This window comes from Haliaeetus albicilla, chromosome 4 (assembly GCF_947461875.1).
Source record: "Haliaeetus albicilla chromosome 4, bHalAlb1.1, whole genome shotgun sequence".
In the NCBI taxonomy this organism is placed as follows: Eukaryota; Metazoa; Chordata; class Aves; order Accipitriformes; family Accipitridae; genus Haliaeetus; species Haliaeetus albicilla.
Window position 1 is genome coordinate 21582223 of NC_091486.1, and position 16965 is coordinate 21599187.

A 16965-nucleotide genomic window follows, 5' to 3' on the forward strand; every position below is an offset into this window, starting at 1 on the left:
GACCTGTTATTTCCAGCACTCTGTAAGTTGATGGCATTCCAATCTCCACTATAGAGCTGGACCCTACTGCCATTCATGTAGCTGGCAGCAGCATAATGCAAAGCCGCTGTGCCAAAAAGATGCTGAAAACACTACTGCCAGTCTTCGAACATCACTCCAGTTGCTGGGGAGGGGCTAAGCAAGCCAAATGTTGTCTGCCCCTTTTGCAAAGGGGTGCAATTAAGATGTGTTGTTAGTATGTTGTCTCCCATAGAGCAGACAGACCAGTTCTTCCCATCACCTGCATGCTCACTCTTCTCTTAAAGGCTGTGTATCTGTAGAAGCCAGTAGGACTAGTGGCAGTGTTTTTCTGTTTTCAAATTTCAATTTTATGAAGAGTTGTGACATCTCCTGGCCAGAGCTCAGCTGTAAGCAGTCCTGCAATACAGTCAGAATATTTTTTAGTAAGTCTTTTCTGGGAGCCCACATACAAACTTAAAAATTTCTTCTGGGATACAGATACTTCTGTAGTGGAGGTCCAATACATTGCACTCTTTTTTTTTTTTTTTTTTTTTTCCCTTCATATGAAAGAGAAAATCTTCAACAGAGATTTTGGGTGAAGAGATTTTAATTGATGAAATTCATCATCAGAGCTTAAAACCTAGAAGAGAAGTGGCCAATACCAGGTCTTCAGCAGTGTTACCTGAAGACTTTGGAAAGGACTTCATGACAGGCCCTGCTAAAAGTGTCCTAGATGACTTAGATGGAGGCTAGGCATTATGAACCTGAGTTTATGACCCACTGTCAGCATAACTTTCTCTTGAATCCCCTGTTTGCCTCTAGGGCTTTGTGTCATTTGTGCATCTTTCATTCTTGTAGAAGCAGTTCTTACTGCAGCAAGGTTAGAAAATTATTATAAATGAAACACAAGCTCAAGCTAAACAGCTTTTGTGGGAAAATCTCGTCTTGACAGGAAAGCCCTCTCACTGAATGCCTCTGAATCCCCTTCTAGGAGGTTGCACCTTTGTCATTGTAGACCTGAATGCTAAGCTCCTGGATGCCTGGCTGAATTATCACTGCCTCTTACTCATCTCATTTTGCTCTCTGGGGAGCATGCTGAGAGACGACTTTGAAGAACTAGCCTAGAATTTTCTTCTGTTGGCCAAATTATACAAGTGTTTCATTTAACTGTTGACATCAGTTGATACAGCTAAGAACTGAACTCAGACTTCAGAAGGCCATTTCACTGCTGCTGTATGCAGGTGGTTTTTTTTATTTGGATGATGGAGAGGGGGATATTTACATCCATGGTGCATGTACGACCTTATGAAATGCTTCTGGAGGAGTAAGGGAGCCAAATCTACCACCATTGCACCTGTACTGTGTGTAGAGACAGGAGGTGAGCATATGCCAACATCATTTCTGCATTCTGAATTCATTGCCAGTGGAGTTAGTTGCCTTGTGTTAGAGTGTACAACAATGTGTAGGCAGTCTGGAAGATTAGTGGATTAGTACTCAAGTGTGAAATCAGGAGTGCTGTAAAGTGATGGTATAGAAACCCTGCAAAGAGCAGACTTGGCAGGATTTGACTTGCAATGCCAGAACAGATTCCCCAGGTTGAATTGCGCAGCCTTATCCTGCAGGATTTGCTTAGTGCTATGGATTTAGCTAGACTGAAGCAAACAAGCAGAGAAAAACTTTTCCTAGTTTACATCTGTGTAACTTGACCACTGCTGTAAGCACAAATTTATGAGTAGGATTATACTAATGGTATTCCCTGTGCCTATACAGAGCAGTCTCTTAAGTGGAATTAGCTTGCTATGTGTTTTTAATTTTTACAGCTTGTAGTAGTGAAACTATCAGAGCCTACCTCTGGCAACTGGTGCTTGTGATTAGGACTGCCAAATACAGCAAAACATGTATTGCAAACATTAATTTGAATTCTGAACAGCTGTTTGATTCATGTTCATGTACCTCTGTTGTTCACTGTTTGCAAGCATTCATGCAAATGGATTTTTGTCTGAATTAATGCAGTCCTTTACATGAATAGTCATTTTCACAAGCAAATAATATTCTTTGTGTGAGTGATGTCACTGTAGATGCTTTTGGTTTTGACCCTCTGCCCCCCCCCCCCCCCCCCCGAAAAAACCTTAGTTACACAAGGAGCAAAATAATTAAGTGCAATATGTGGAACCAAGCAAACACCTCGATTAGTTCACGACCGTCTCTGCTGCTGCTGCTTATTCAGCAAGTAAGAAAAATGCCTTTAAAATCAAGCTTTGTTTGCAAGCTAAGAAAAAGACCTAAATTCAAAAAGACTATTAATCACAACAAATAACCCAAACATCTCTGCTTGTGAGCATCAGTGTTCATGATTTCACTGTGAAATTATGTGCCAAGTCTCCCTAGCATGTTATAGCACATGCTGATTGACCAGTGGGTGGGAGTTGTTTGTGACGAGTACTTTCCAGTAATGTTTTATGTGTAACATCTGTTTTCTGCATCCTCCTGTTCAGTTTGCAGTCATTTGTATGGAAGTGGTTTTTGTTCAGAAGCAAATCTGTATTGCTACTACAGACTTTTGTCTAAATTTTTTCTGTACTTAACAGTTGATACATTTGAGACCAGGCAAAACGCAGTGTAACTCATAGGTCAAGTCTTTGATGCCTGCCTTTTATTTTTATTTTTATTTTTGTTTTTATTTTCAGATAAGAATTTTTATCCAGGTAGATTTTATCATGGTATGTGATCAGATCTCAAGAAGGCATTAGTACAAAATGAGGTTTCATAAATGAATGAGAAGCAATTGTTTGTTTGTTTGTTTGGTTTTTTTCCCCCCTAAATGCCAGTATGTTCTTGGACTTTTTCTCTTGTTTTTCCTGAGCTTCGGTCAAAAACTGATTCCTATAGTGAGGCTTTTCTGTAAATCATGAGCATATATAATCTGATGCAGGGTCCTATTTTATTATTTCATATCTGTTTTGTTATGCTTACTGCATATGGTACATATATGAAGTTTATGTTTTCCCAGGTATGTTCCATACTTGTTCAGTTTCCCATGTGATGTTGTATGAGCTGTATAGTGTATACTGTATACTATAGTGCTGAATTCTGCAAAACAGTAACTTATTTGAAGATTTTGACTAGGATGATAATGTCTTTGGATTTGTTTTTGTCACTGCACAAAGATTTTGTCAATTTCTTATTTCCATATTGCAGCTTGTTGTCTGTTTTATTAGTATCTTTTAGCACATTTCAAAGCACTAGCTGAAGTGCAAGTTAGAAGAAATGCTTTTACCTCTCTCTATAGTGCCTATGCAATGTGGTCCTGGCGCTTTTGGTTTGTGGATTATTGGGTTTTTGTTGTTTTACTTTCTCTGTCCGTGGGTGTCAGTGAAACAATGAGGATATGGCAACTTAAAGTTAGGTTTTGTAGAGCAAATTTGACAGTGTATGTTATGGGGATAACATCATAAGAAGATGCTTCTTTTGGGACCACAGGTAATGCACTGTCACCCCTCCCCTCAGTAATTCTAACACCACTCTTTTTGGGCTTTTCACTGGGGTTTGGAGATACCTGCTTTCTAAAGGACTACTGCAGTGAGATTGTTACCATGGTTTTCTAAAATTTCCAGCCTTTTCGGGTACAAGAGAAAATCAATCCAGTCAGTCTTTTGCTTTTGCATTATTTTACTTTGTAGGTTCCAGGTAGTGTTGTGACTGTTTTAAATATATGCCCCACATTTACATGGGATTTTTGTCTTCTAGTAATAACATCTTGCCTCTGAACTTTAAATGTACGATGCCTGCCAATTATCTGGCATTGTAGCAAGGCAAAGCGTGTTGCCATGGAGCTTTGAGGACTTACTTGCTTTGCCAGTCAGCGTACCTGCAGCTAGAGAACTGGTTAAATGATCTCTTCGTAGGAGTAGTTTCTTCAGGGTGGAGGAAAACTAGGAAAGAAAGGAGGAGAAAATGGATGGGGGGTGTTTAAGAAAGATATACTGTTCTCGCAGCCCACATCCATCGTATGCTTCTGCTGTGTCAAGTTGCCATTTCCTTGAAGAATCCTTAATTGCATCAGGCAATTGGTGTTTGAGCTCACAACAACGTGTGTACCTGATTTTCCTTGCTTTAATACTGTTCCCTCTCTTTCAACTTCATTTTGCTTTGCTGTGGATTAATGCCATGTTAGCATGGTGAGGAGCATGGCAGAGGATGATGTATCACATTGCTGTGCAAGGATTTTTTTGTTGTGAAGGATGTATCAACAAACAGGAGAGCTTCCAGTGCCTGCTTGTTACTCAGTTGTGTGAATCAGCAGGATGCTGCTCCAAATCAATCTTAGCTACTAGACAGCTTATTTAATAATTCTCCAGAAAGGTCTGTTTCTAATTGAACTTTTCAAGCCAACTTTCTCCCTTTTTCACCTAAACTGACAACTTTGATGTAGCAGATCTCTAACTGTAGTGGTGGTTGTTTTTCAGTGTTTGCCTCTGAAGGCTGGACCTCACTGGTGTCTTACTGGAAGTCCAAGAATATTGACTTACCACTTTGTGCATTTGTTTCTCTTAGTCATGTGATGTTGTTTGATTCCTATAGTCAGTCATGGACTTTTGTGTACTGGATTCTATGCAGAAATATGCACATTTGCTCATTTTTCTTCAGAATATACATATTTCTATAGTACTTCTGTGTTTGAGATTATTCCCATCCTGTGTGATGTACTGTCTTGCATGCTATAAGTGACTTTTGTGTTAGCAAAATTGTACCACTGTGTAGTTATATCACCCTTGTGATTCCTGTTATCAGATATGGGGTTTATTTATTGTTTTACTTTCCATTCATGTATTGAAAATTTGACTTGTGTAAGTCTTTGGTGCCTTGTCCCCTAAACCTGTACAGTCTTCAGTTCACGTGAGGTTGGATTTGGATTTCTTTGTGCCTGCAGTTGCTTCAGTTTGATTCCCCAAAATCTGAAATTACTGATTCAGTCATAGCTATGGTGCAAGAAAAAGAACAACAATTTGAGTTCCCTGTCCTGGTTCCCTGATTCTGGACTTAGGGAACCTTTAGAGATGTCACAAACTTCGTGGCCTCATTGCTGTTAGAAGTTTGACTGATGCTTATTCCTGTTGGTCTCTGTCTTCCGCTAGGATATGCAAAATAATGCCTTCATAAACAGCATTGTGTTGTGTGTCACCATGCTTATTATCTCCTAGATCCTGGAGATGTGGACTTCATTCAGGTACTACAGGATGCCAATGTAAACGAGGCGTGGGTTAAATGTATCAGATAGAACATGCCTCATGTGCTACTGTGCAGATGTGCCTCCTTCTGAAGAATATTGGCTTATGGAGCGGCAGCTGTTTATACAGATGTTATTCTAAAGGGACCTCCTGCTGGTACATAGTGTGTACAAACAGTTTTAGATCTCTTTAATCTAGCTCTGTGACTGTCAAGCTCTTGAGTAATGGAAGCGTCTCCTTTCCCTGTGTAGCGTTTTCCTGGGGAGACTTGATAGCAGAAAGACTAGAATCAGCAGATCTCAGGCAAGTGGCAATGCCTAAATTTTATCACAACTACTTTGTCAAACAACCTTCTTGATAATCTTCCTGGAAAAGAGTCAGAATAAAAATTGGGCAACAGTGATACTAAATGTATATAATGGATAGCTATGCCTTCTTATGTGTTGCAGTGATACTCAGGTTCTGCAGTATTCCCATATCTCCTGGCTTATCTTGATCTGCTAGCTGGGTGTAGAGCTAACCTGTATGCCACTTCCAGGGATCCTGGGAATCATTTGTTATGGTTCATTACATAAATCTTATTAATGAAATGGCTTTGCTGCTACCTGGTCATGACACTTGGTGCAAATGTAGGCTATGCTAAATGCAAGCAAATTTAAAACCCTTTGGTGTGAAAAATATTTTTCTGCTATTAGCTATAAACAGTTCTGGCTATTGAGACCCTCACTATCTGCAACTATTTTACTGACGTGCAAGATGCATGTTAGTCACCCAGTCACTGTGTGGTACACTTGCAGAAGACAATGTCTGACAGAAGGGCTTTTGTCTGGAAATCATCTGAGGCTATGAAATTAGTTCTTGCTTTCTGACAGCCTGCACACTGGTGATGATTGCAGCTCTTAGGTTTGCCTTGCGGTGCAGTTGTGACTGAGGTTCTTGGGACCTGGAACTTCATGACTCCTACAGCCACAATTTCAATGGGCTCCGATGTGGATTTGACCTAGGTCTCGCTTGTATGATAAACTCTTTGTCAGCCCATTTCTCACTCTCTTCACCGAGATGTTTGAATGTAAGCATTTTCTTTCTCACACTCCAGCTGCTTCTTTACCCTCTTCTGCAGTCAAGCTATAATCCTGTGGTTTTGATATTGCAGGCTGTTGCCATGGAAATAATGGTGATTTCACAATTTCAGTGTTGTAAGCACTGCAGGAGGCAATGGAAAAGGTGGTTGGCAAGAGATATATTGAGGACGTGGGGGACAGTTCAGAGGAGTTGTTTCTGAACCTGGCTTTGGGGGAGGAGGGGAGTGTCTGCCCCCTCTTTATTATTGTGGGTTTTCAGTGTGTGAGTTTTGTTCTTTTCTTTTCTCTTTTTTTTTTTTTTTTTGTAAATGGGATTTTTATTAAAAGGTTGATGCTTAACTATTTCATGTATTCTTACATTTTTTGCAAAGGTTATTACAAAGTGATGCTAAATGCTACTTTCCTTGTCCTCAGAATAAAAATACAATGCTTGGCAGTTTATAGTAATTCATTTTTGGACTAAAGGGCAAAGGTTGAGATCTAAGCACATTCTGTTTGAATCATGTCTTTAGCCTGAAGAAATCCCTTTCAGGAAAACATTTTTTTTCATAAATAGTAAAACAAGCTGAGAACATCAGGACAGCCATATGCATTTAAAACTGTGTGACTGACAGTATTCAAACCTAATATATTCATTATTTAATTTTTAGTGTGCTCTGCATACAAACAAGTTTGGTGCTGAAGATCATCTTATGCAGCATCTGTTCTTAGCATTATGTCGTGATTCCACATCTATACTGAAATCTTTTCTCTAAATTAGACGGAACCATAAAGGTAGAATGAAACTTACTGGAGGAAATCAACTTTGTTATAAAATGAATTGAATTGGCAGCTTAACAAGCTGAAGGCAAGTGGCATTCAGAAGAATGAGAATTTGTGATACTGTACGCTTGAAAGCATCAAACAGCAGCCTTTTTTCCCCAGCTATTTACAGCAACATTCCATTGATTAGTGTAGTCAGAGAGTAGATATTATCTGTAACTTTTAAATTAAGATCTTAAAATTAATTTTCAGGCTTCAGTAGGATGTAATCAGTAATGATGGTGACAGTAAACTTTAAGATCTTCTTTTAATTGAAGACAGAGAAAAAATTGTTTCAGCCTATCAGATGCAGTAAAATGATCTAGGAATTGCTTTAAAAATATTTTGATCTTTTTCTGCTTGGTATTCCATAAATGGAGATAAGATGACCAGCTGTTATATATGAAGGGGAAACAATAAGGCATGTTCAGCATGACTCTGGCTTTGTTGGGCAGTGTTATAGGAAGCCAAGTTCTTAAGGATAGATTCAGTCCCTTGATACTTTACTTGTGTGAATGGAAATAGTCTATGTGTGTGTCAGTACTCACACCTGAATTTCACAAAAGTGAAATGACAAAATAAGCCAGAACTGTGTTTGCAGGGTCTGATCTGAAAAGATGCTAAGTATCTCATGCTCTCAAATCTAATTGAGAATGTGGGTATCTGATAGTACCGAGTATTACATAAATCAGACCTTTAAAATAAATCAAAAGAGAGAACATTTTCTTTCTGAAATATGTTTACTAGTGAACACTGGGTTTTGTCATGTCATGTTTCTTGGTGCCAAGTAAGTTTTTAAGTGTTGTATAAAGGTGCATTTCTGCTGAATTATATTGGATTATATATACTTTCTGCTTGGCCCAAATTTGCTGCATAACTGAAATACTTATATCTTTTTATGCATGAGATTGGTTATAGAATTTTGCCTGCACTGGTAGAATATAGGTAGCATTTACCTACTGTCTTAAGAAGGAAAGACTGCCTGTAAGAAAGCCAGTGAGATGATGAATATACTGATGGTAAGTATTTTTGACTTCTTCCTGGAAAAGTTGTTTAAAACTCTTGGTAAGGAGCCATTTAGCTACAGGTAGTAGTATCTGATTTGATAAATGAACTCCTCCATGATAAATGAATTTGAAGACCTGGACAGCAGGCAGGTGTTTCAGTGCCTCGTTGTCTCTGTTCCTGTTACAGGTGCCTGTGACAGCATTGCAGTGATGAGTGGAATTTTAAAGAGGAAGTTTGAAGAAGTTGGTGGCACCTCACCTTGTTCCTGTGTGTGGGAATCAGATGATGACATTTCTAGCAGTGAAAGTGCTGACAGTGGAAGTAATGTCCATCCATCTACTTCTAATCATTTTACTCGTAAGTACTAAAGTGGTGTGTAAGGCTTGATACTCCTTTTTATACAAGCTAAGAAAGGGTCATCTTACTTGGAAGAAACACGGTGTAGGCTATCTGCTTTTATTTTGAAGCATTTTTCTGTTTTATTACATTTAAATGTTGACAACATGAGGAGGTATTTTTTTGAAAAAGACCTATTTCCTCTGATAGTTGTTGTTTATGTAAAAAATCTGTATGTCAGAGTGAGTTTCAGAGGAAACTCCACTTTTTTACTATATCATTTACATCTGGATAGTGTGAAATGTTTTAAGTGTATGGGAGAACATCTTCCATTTGGGGTGATGATTTGGGGGAAGAGGGAAAATTGGCAGTAACAAAGGTTGAAGGCCAGTGCTTCTGCTTGACCCTGTCTGTTCAGAGTTGAGAGTAGCGTGCGTGATCTGTGACAGAATAGCTGATCCCTCTGATCGTTCATCCTGCCACCTGAGCCAATGCAACCACACAGCCCTCAGTCCTTTTCTTCCACTCATTACAGGAGTACACAGAGGAAGAAATGCGTAATTCTCCCTGAGATGTTAGATTCCTAGTTGATGTCTCCATGAGACACCTGAAGAACAGAAGTCCTTTTCTTCCCACTCAACCAGCTGAACATGAATAGTTAATTTACAGCATATTCTTCTTTTTGACCTCTCAGGTTGAGGTTACCCGTTACTAAACTCGCAGAATTTGTGGAATCTACATAAAGCCTCCTATCTGGAGTAAACCATGTGTGTATATGAGTAGCAGTAAGTGATCTGGACTTAATCTGACAATGCATATGTAGCAGCTAGAAGGGTGTCTGCATTTTTTTTTTTTTTAAATGATCTGTCTAATAAATCTAGGCTAGAGCTATTTTTGAATTACAGCTGGCAATAGTGTTAGTGTAGTTCCTTACCTGAAAAGGTAAAAAGCTCCTCTGGGTAAAGGACACTTCTGTATTGCCTTCTCTTTGAGTGGACTTTTCAAAAGCACACTGAGGACTTGGATGTTCAGCTGAGGGTGGTGGTGAAGGTGCTCCTTGAGGGTGCACCACAGGAGTCTGTCCTGAAACCTGTCCTGCTTAACATCTTTATTGATCACCTGAAGGAGGTGACAGAGTGACTTGCATCAAGTTTGCAGAGAACATTGAGGGGAATAGTTGATGCCCTTAAGGGAAAAGCCCCATTCAGAGGGACCTAGGCAGGCTGGAGGAATGGCCTGACAGGAGACACGTAAAATTCGGCAGAGACAAATGCAGAGTTGTGTACGTGGGAAGGAAGAGCCCCTTGCAGTGGTACAGGCTGGGAGCCGACCAGCTGGGGAGCAGCTCTGCAGAAAAGGTACTGGCGGTCTTGGCGGACAGGGAGAAAGGTGAAGGTGAGCCAGCAGTGTGCCCTGGCAGCCAAGAAGGGCAACAGCCTCCTGGGCTGCATGAACAGCAGCACAGCTAGCAGTGCAAGGGAAGCGACCGTCCCCCTCAGCTCAGCACTCATTAGACTGTATCTGGAATATTGTGTCCACGTTTGGCCCCCCCAGTGCAAGACCGACATTGATAAAGTGGAGCAAGTTCAGCAGAGAGTCACCAAGGTCATGAGGTGACTAGAACTCTGACACTGGGGGGAGAGGCTGAGGGACCTGACCTTGCTCAGCCAGGAGAAAGGGAGGCTGTGGGGGGACCCAACAGAAACCGTGCAGGTACCTATGAGGAGCTTACGCAGAACGTAAGCAGGCTTTTCCCAGTGGTCTGTGATGGGAGGGTGAGAGACGAGGGATGTAGATGGAAACAAGAGATCTTCCAGCTGAATGTAAGGAGAAACTTTTCACCATGAGGACAGCTAGGCACTGGAACAGGTTGCCCAGAGAGGCTCTATAGTCTCTATCCTTGCAGGTTCTCAAAGCCTGACTGGCTAAAGCTGTGAGCAGCCTGGTCTGATATCTTAGCTGACCTTGCTTTGAGCAGGAGGTTGGACTAGAGACCTGCTGAAGTTCTTTCCAGACTGAATTATTTTGTGGTTTTATGGCTTGTCTGCATCAGAGATTCAGAGAGCTGAAGTAGTACTGCTTGTTCTTATTCCAGAACCAAGTTCACTGGTAAGCAGAGAGTGGTAGCAGCAAGCATGTGCCTAGACGCGGTTTGTACAGTACTGTGAAACCTCGACTAGACTGCTTTTGGGCTGTTCTGATAAGTCTGTAGGGAACTGTGTTTGCTTCATCAATTTACTTGTTCAAGTCCCTGCTAGCTCTGAGATCTATTTGCCACTACACTGCCAAATGCGTGTGTGCATCCCATGCTCTTATTTGATACTTCCAGTTTTGCTGCCTCACCTCTGTGAGCGCAGCCGGCAGCTGGTACTGAGTGGTTTTGAAAAGCCTAGGTTTTCTCTAGGCTTCTTGCTGAATTAGAGTGCTAGTGGGAAGAACAAAGACTGGGATGATTTGAGACACAGGTAGATGTGAGATGTCTCACTCCCTCCCCCTCCCCAAATCATTACCCTGCTTTGATTTTACTTGAGGCTCTTGCTGTTGGCTCTTGCAACTTGAACTCTGCAGATTTAGTGATGGGTTTTTCAGCCTGGAATTTCTTCCACTTGGCAGTCTGCCAGTGCTTTTGTCTACTGAATAGGCTTCAGGGCATGATGCAGATACATTTATTTTGCTTAGCTTTCATTTGTTTTCCATTTTTTGTGTGTTGGGTGGGTTGTGGGTTTTTTTGTTTTTTTTCATTGTTTCATTCTTGACAAAGCCACAATCTATTTGCTTATGTTTCTGTAGGCAATGGCAGTACTTTTCTAATGCAGCTGTCTAGGTAAGTAGTTTGTAAGTTTTTTTGTGGAAAAAGAAAAACCCTAAAACATCCCTGACTGCTGTGACAGCAGACTTTATAAATCACAAAGTAAATGAACTAGTTCAAGTGTTTTTGTAAAGCAGAAATAAACAAGAAAGATTGAATTTAAGGAGCTTGGCTGTCCATAGTTGAATCTTGTACAATTTGATGGCATCAGAATAGAATCTACTTCTTTTTACAGTGGTGTTTACATAGGGTGGTGAAGAATCAGACCTATAGCCCAAGAAAATGTAGTATTTAATGTAAATTAGCTGAGGAACTTCTGGCTATTTTCCTGTTTGTTACCTCAAGGAAAATTCAGCAATTCCTATATAACAGTTTTATTTTCCCAATTTTACTAGCATCCATTGTTTTTTGGAAGTATACTTTTATATTTTTCTGGGGAGAGTGGGTTTATTGGAGTGATTAATGCAACAGATTACTACCTACTAAAGGATTTTCAGAGGATCTGGAATTACACATTTTGTATCAGAACTAATTTCTTTTCAGTCAGATTCTGGCAATAGCGGTTTCCAGATTCCTGTCCTCTGTTGTTGTTGTTGTTGTTTTCTGTTAGTCATCAGCTTCTGCAAAACCCAAATGACAAATTTATTAACAGTCCAAAATCTCTAGATGTAAAATGGAAATCAGTAAGAATATTTGCAAATAAAGATTATTTGTGTGAGAAAGTTGCGGGATTTGGTTGGCTAATGTTTGAATATGGGGCAAAACAAGGAAACATGCCTTGCTGTTGCAGACAACTCTGTCCTCACTAGCATATGTTATATGCCTAACAGCAGGCTTTTAGAATATGTAAGATGTGTTTTCTCTAGCCTCATCTGAGATCAGTGTAAAATTCTTTTCTCCTCAGCCCACTTTATGCAGTAATGTGTTTATTCTGTACACGTGTTCCCTAAAGTCTGGGCTCCTACTGTGTGCCCAAAGCTGCTCTGCTGTTCACAAAAATCTAAAAAGATTCGTATAAATTCTTCTCACTCTTCTTTATCAATACATGTGCAGATTCATTGCTTCTCCAAGGGACTGCTGAGACACACAACAGCAATCTAAAAAAATCTTCTGTTATGCCATGAGCTCCAGTAATCCCTGTCGGTACACAGTAATTCTTTGTGATAGTGGAATGTAATATTATAACAGTATTTTATAAGCTGCATGTAGATTAAGATTGTTGTTAATAATTAATACTCAACATTTTACATTAATCTTTATATTTCTTTTTCTGTGATAGCATGTTTTATTAAAAAATAAATGTTGGGCATATCCAAATCAGTTAAGTGATTACAGTAGCATTATATTGCTTTTCATATCCTCAATGGCATCCATGGAAAGGAATGTGCCTTTTTCAATAAATAAAGATACAGGTCTGTGTGCATGTGTACACGTGTGCCTATATTTATAGCTTGAAAAAAACATAACTATATATGTGTGTGTATATGTAATTTGAAAAAGCATATATATGTGTTTATGTACATGTATGTGTACAAGTGCAGTACATGTGGTAATGGCACACAGAAATGTTGAGTGATACTTTAAATGTAAAGCTTGTGACAGAATGCCACAGAACTGAAGAGTGAGAAGCTACAGGGTTTTATATGTATTGTTACCAGTCATGGTAACTAAAGAAACACATCTGTCTCTCTCCCCCTAAGGTTTAGGGATTTGTGTGAATCATTTACTTCTTTTCTAGTAAGAAGCCTGCACAATATATGCAGGAAACCAATTCATGCCATTCTTGTTAAGGAGACATGATTTGTGGTTGTTTCTTTGTTCCTTGAAGAAGTTTTATTATTTCACTCATGGATTGTTTGCTAGTCATTTTACTGGAATCAGGATTTCACTTTGTTTTAAATCAGAAATTTTTTCTAAACTCATGGTTAGGGAAGTTCACAGGTGAATTTGTGTTGGCCCAAACTTTATCTCAGGTGCAACTGGAAAGTTTATCTAATTTGTCAGTTAACCTTCTGTGGATTGCTGAAGCACACTACAGACCAACTATGCTCACCCCTGCCATTAAATATAATTCTTAAGCGGGGGGGTGTGTGTGTGTGTGTGTGTCAGTGAAGTTGTATAACAGGTCTGGAAACTGCTAGATGCAATCATGATAAAACAGAGTTTTAAATTTAAGATAATTCTAGGAAAGCATAGGGAACACCAGTACCTGTTTGCTCTCTATTCAACATATGTGTACCTAGTTATTTGAAAGAATAAATTAAAGCTACAGAGTGAAAATATGCCTGAAGGAAACTAGCTGAAAACAAAAAAAAGTCCCTTAAATTTCTCAATAAAACTCAATTCAAGGCTTCTGAGATTTTTTTTTTTAAAGATCTGAGTACTACCACATTCACATTGCTGTTTTTCTTATTATTCACAGTTAAGCTACTCAGTTTGCTCACCCGCGCAGTGAGGCCAGCCCAACAATATTCCTGTGTATTATGATTATTTTCTTTTCAGCAAGATGGTCTCTGCTTAAAGGGCAAATGGTTGCAGTAAGCCAGTCCTGTCAGTTAGCAATTACGAAGTGTCAAGTGGTTCCAGTACAAGGCAAGAAGAACTCTGGGGTGTGGTGTTGGTCTGTGGGTTGGCTCTGGGAGATGGAGAGTGAAAGGCTCTTGTAGCCTTTGTTAGTCAAGAGCAGAGTTTTATTTTACTGAGTTTCACGTCGTAGGGCAACAACCTGAAATAATGTTTGGTGTGGAGCTGGACCACCTTGGGTTGGGGCAGAAGCCTGCAGATTATTTCTTTTTCCGAACAGCATATGTAAGACACAGAAACTAATGGCAATATAGATTTTTAAAGGGATTTGCCTCAGTTTAAAATGCCAAAAATGGGATCTTGGGAATGCTAAGAACACTGACCAAAAGTCCTTCCAGGGTATCTCAGACATGTGATCAAAGAAATTCAGTCCCCTTAAGTGGAGACTTGTACTGATTGTTCTGGGAAGAGTCTGTCTGCTGTTAATGTAGCCAATGTGTAGAGCAGGAGTCATAAATACTATTACTTTCCAGACTCTGACTGGATTATTAAAAACAATAATCATACCTGTTGTTATAAGGTTATTTGTTAGATTTGGGGAACTGCTTGACTCCCTAGTTAAATTCACTGAAGCATTTCCAGCATGAAAACCTGAGGCAGCAGAGATTTTCCATCATCCTGTTGTTATGTCATGACTGACTTCAGTTTTTGCAGTTTCTATGACAACCGTGATTTTTGATTGGTAAAGAATAAAGTGCTAAAAGATTTTTTTTTTTTTTTTGGACTGTATGGTATTTTTCCATCAAAGGAGTAGAGTGAAAACATCAAGATACATTTCGCTAATCAGTATTGTAATTGAATTGCTGCCTAAATGTGGATATGTATTTGTGGCAGACTCCACATACGCTAATTTTTCAAATAGAACAGATGAGAAAATAGCCCTATTACAGTTGCCAAATAACTTTCTAGAAATTGAATGATAATTTATACTTGCAATTTAAGACATTCTTATTTTTCATATATTTACATATAATATATGTATTATAACATATTTCAGATATTTACATTCCCATTTTAACCCTTAAAGACACGGCTCAAAGCAACACACCAGGTTGTTTTCTAAGATTCTTTGGCAATTTTTGCAAGTCATCAGCAAAATGTTACTTGGGAACTAATGATGGCATTTCATAAGGTGAAAGTCAAAAAAAGGAGAGAGAGAGGAACAAGAACATGACTTCATGGATTATAAGAGAACAGAGAGAGGGGTCAGAATGCACTGGTGAACAATTAGTGGTTACTGGGGAAATACAGAGAGGAGCTAATAAAGAGCTGATCAGGGTGGGAAGACGGCTTGTTGACTATGTTATTATGTATGAAGGAAAAGAGAGAAGGAGGTTCCCTGAGATGAGAGGAGCTTGACAAGCAACAGGGTGTTTTTCAGTAAGAGCAAGAAAGCAGTGGTAACAGATTTTACTTAGTAAATATGTCAGTTTGTAGAAAGGGCTACAGATTGGCTGGCTCATAACTGGGAAAAGAGGGAGGGCTAATGAACAGAATGAGAATGAGCTAGCTTATCAAGATCAAAGGAATTTAATGCTCCAGCAGTTTGCAAATTCTTAGTCAGTGAAAGTGACTCATCCTCTTTCACTACATTGATGTGTGTGGAACATATTTCAAAAACGCATTAGAAAAATCACTGGGAAATGTTGATTGGGATTCTGTAGCACTTCCAGATCTGTTCTGCGTTTATTAGTTAAAGAAAAGCACCTTGCACTAAGAACGTGTGTATAAATCCTGGTCCATATTCAGTAGTATGTACTGTCAGCAGGTCTGGAACTATCTTTCACAGGCAAATCAGGGATCCTTAGTTCAGAATGATGCTAACACAATGTATTAAATGATATTTGCTGATTGGCTCTTGTCTGTGAGATTTGCTAAAAATTAAACATGATGGTTGGATTTTGTCCTTGATTTGTGATGCAGAATAAAAATTAGATTCACAATTGGAGTAGTATACCAGATTGAGTCTTAGCCACTAGTTTTAGACTTTTTATAGCAGTTGATATCTCTAGATGCTATTACAATATGCAAAATAATTTTAATAACTTTACAGTCTATAGATATAATGTGAAGTTTCTCTTTTCTCATCTGTGACATGTGCATGCAATTTTGGAAACACAAAATCATGATGGCCATGGCTTTCTTGACAAAGAGTTATGTACCGAAGCCCACAGTCTTTAAAATCCTTTCGGAAGTTCTTCTTTTCAGCTAACTTCTAGCTCGGATTTGAACTATTATTACCCAACATCCTTTTCTGGAGAAACCGTAAGGCTGGGATGTAGATGGGCTTTATTTTAGTGAAGAGTTGCTCCGTGGTCTTTGGCAAATAATACAGAATTTTAAAATGTGTTTCTAAGGGTGAACACCTTAAGATGTCTTGGGTACTAAAAGTAGCTGTCCTGCTCTTCAGACATGAAGAAGCATTATGACAACATGTGCATACCAGTGAAAGCTGTGGGTGGCCTGATAACATTAGCTTCTGTAGGGAAATCATTGATGAATCAAATCACAAAGGAAGGAAAAATGGATTTTTCTGTTACCAGTTTATAACATCCAATAGCTTCATTTTTGTCAGAAAAATTTTCCTCATGCTTGCTTTCTCAAGACTGTTCTGTCCTAACACTAGCTTTTTATTCCTAGTGAGAGTCCCAGTGGCCTTTCAGCAGCTTTCTTTGAATTTGCTTTATGTGCTCTTCTAAAGCAAATGAAGCTTCAGAAAGACTATTACAATATCCTCTCTTCTTATCTAGTGCCATGTTTTCTTTCATATGTTTAGTACGTATTCTGCATTTTATACTGGTTTACAGCTTTTACTACCAGTCTTTAAAGATGTCTTTAAAGATGTTTTGAAATTTAAAGCCAAGTTAGAATTAGTGATTTTAACAAATTATATTGTTTTATTGTCCATTACTGTAAACCTTATAACTAATTTGAGTATGTACCACCCTCAATACATGAGCCATTGGGTAGTTTTCTCCTTGCTGAACACTACTTTGCTGTTCTTTGCTCACATAAGCAATTGATTTAGCAGTAGGCACAACTGAGGGGAGTTAATACCAGAAGGACAGCGACATAAAAGCGCAGTTTCTACTGGTAGTGAATCTTCTTTTAGAGGTTC

General features: G+C 39.1%; 1 protein-coding gene across 6 annotated transcripts in view; it reads left to right on the top strand.

Annotated features, from left to right (window-relative positions):
• Positions 1-16965, top strand: part of CSRNP3 (cysteine and serine rich nuclear protein 3) — a 110496-nt gene that overhangs the window by 21623 nt on the left and 71908 nt on the right. For 3 of the 6 annotated variants that reach the window (XR_011324315.1, XM_069781282.1, XM_069781284.1), the window contains exon 2: positions 8306-8476. The exons of 1 other annotated variant lie outside the window; for it this stretch is intronic. Coding sequence is in view for 2 of the 5 variants with exons in the window: in XM_069781282.1 (XP_069637383.1) it covers positions 8306-8476 (171 nt within the window). In the remaining 3 variants the exon portion in view is untranslated. Of the gene's footprint in view, positions 1-8305; positions 8477-16965 lie in introns of those variants that run through there. 2 more of the 6 variants (XM_069781286.1, XM_069781287.1) reach the window with 2 other exon arrangements.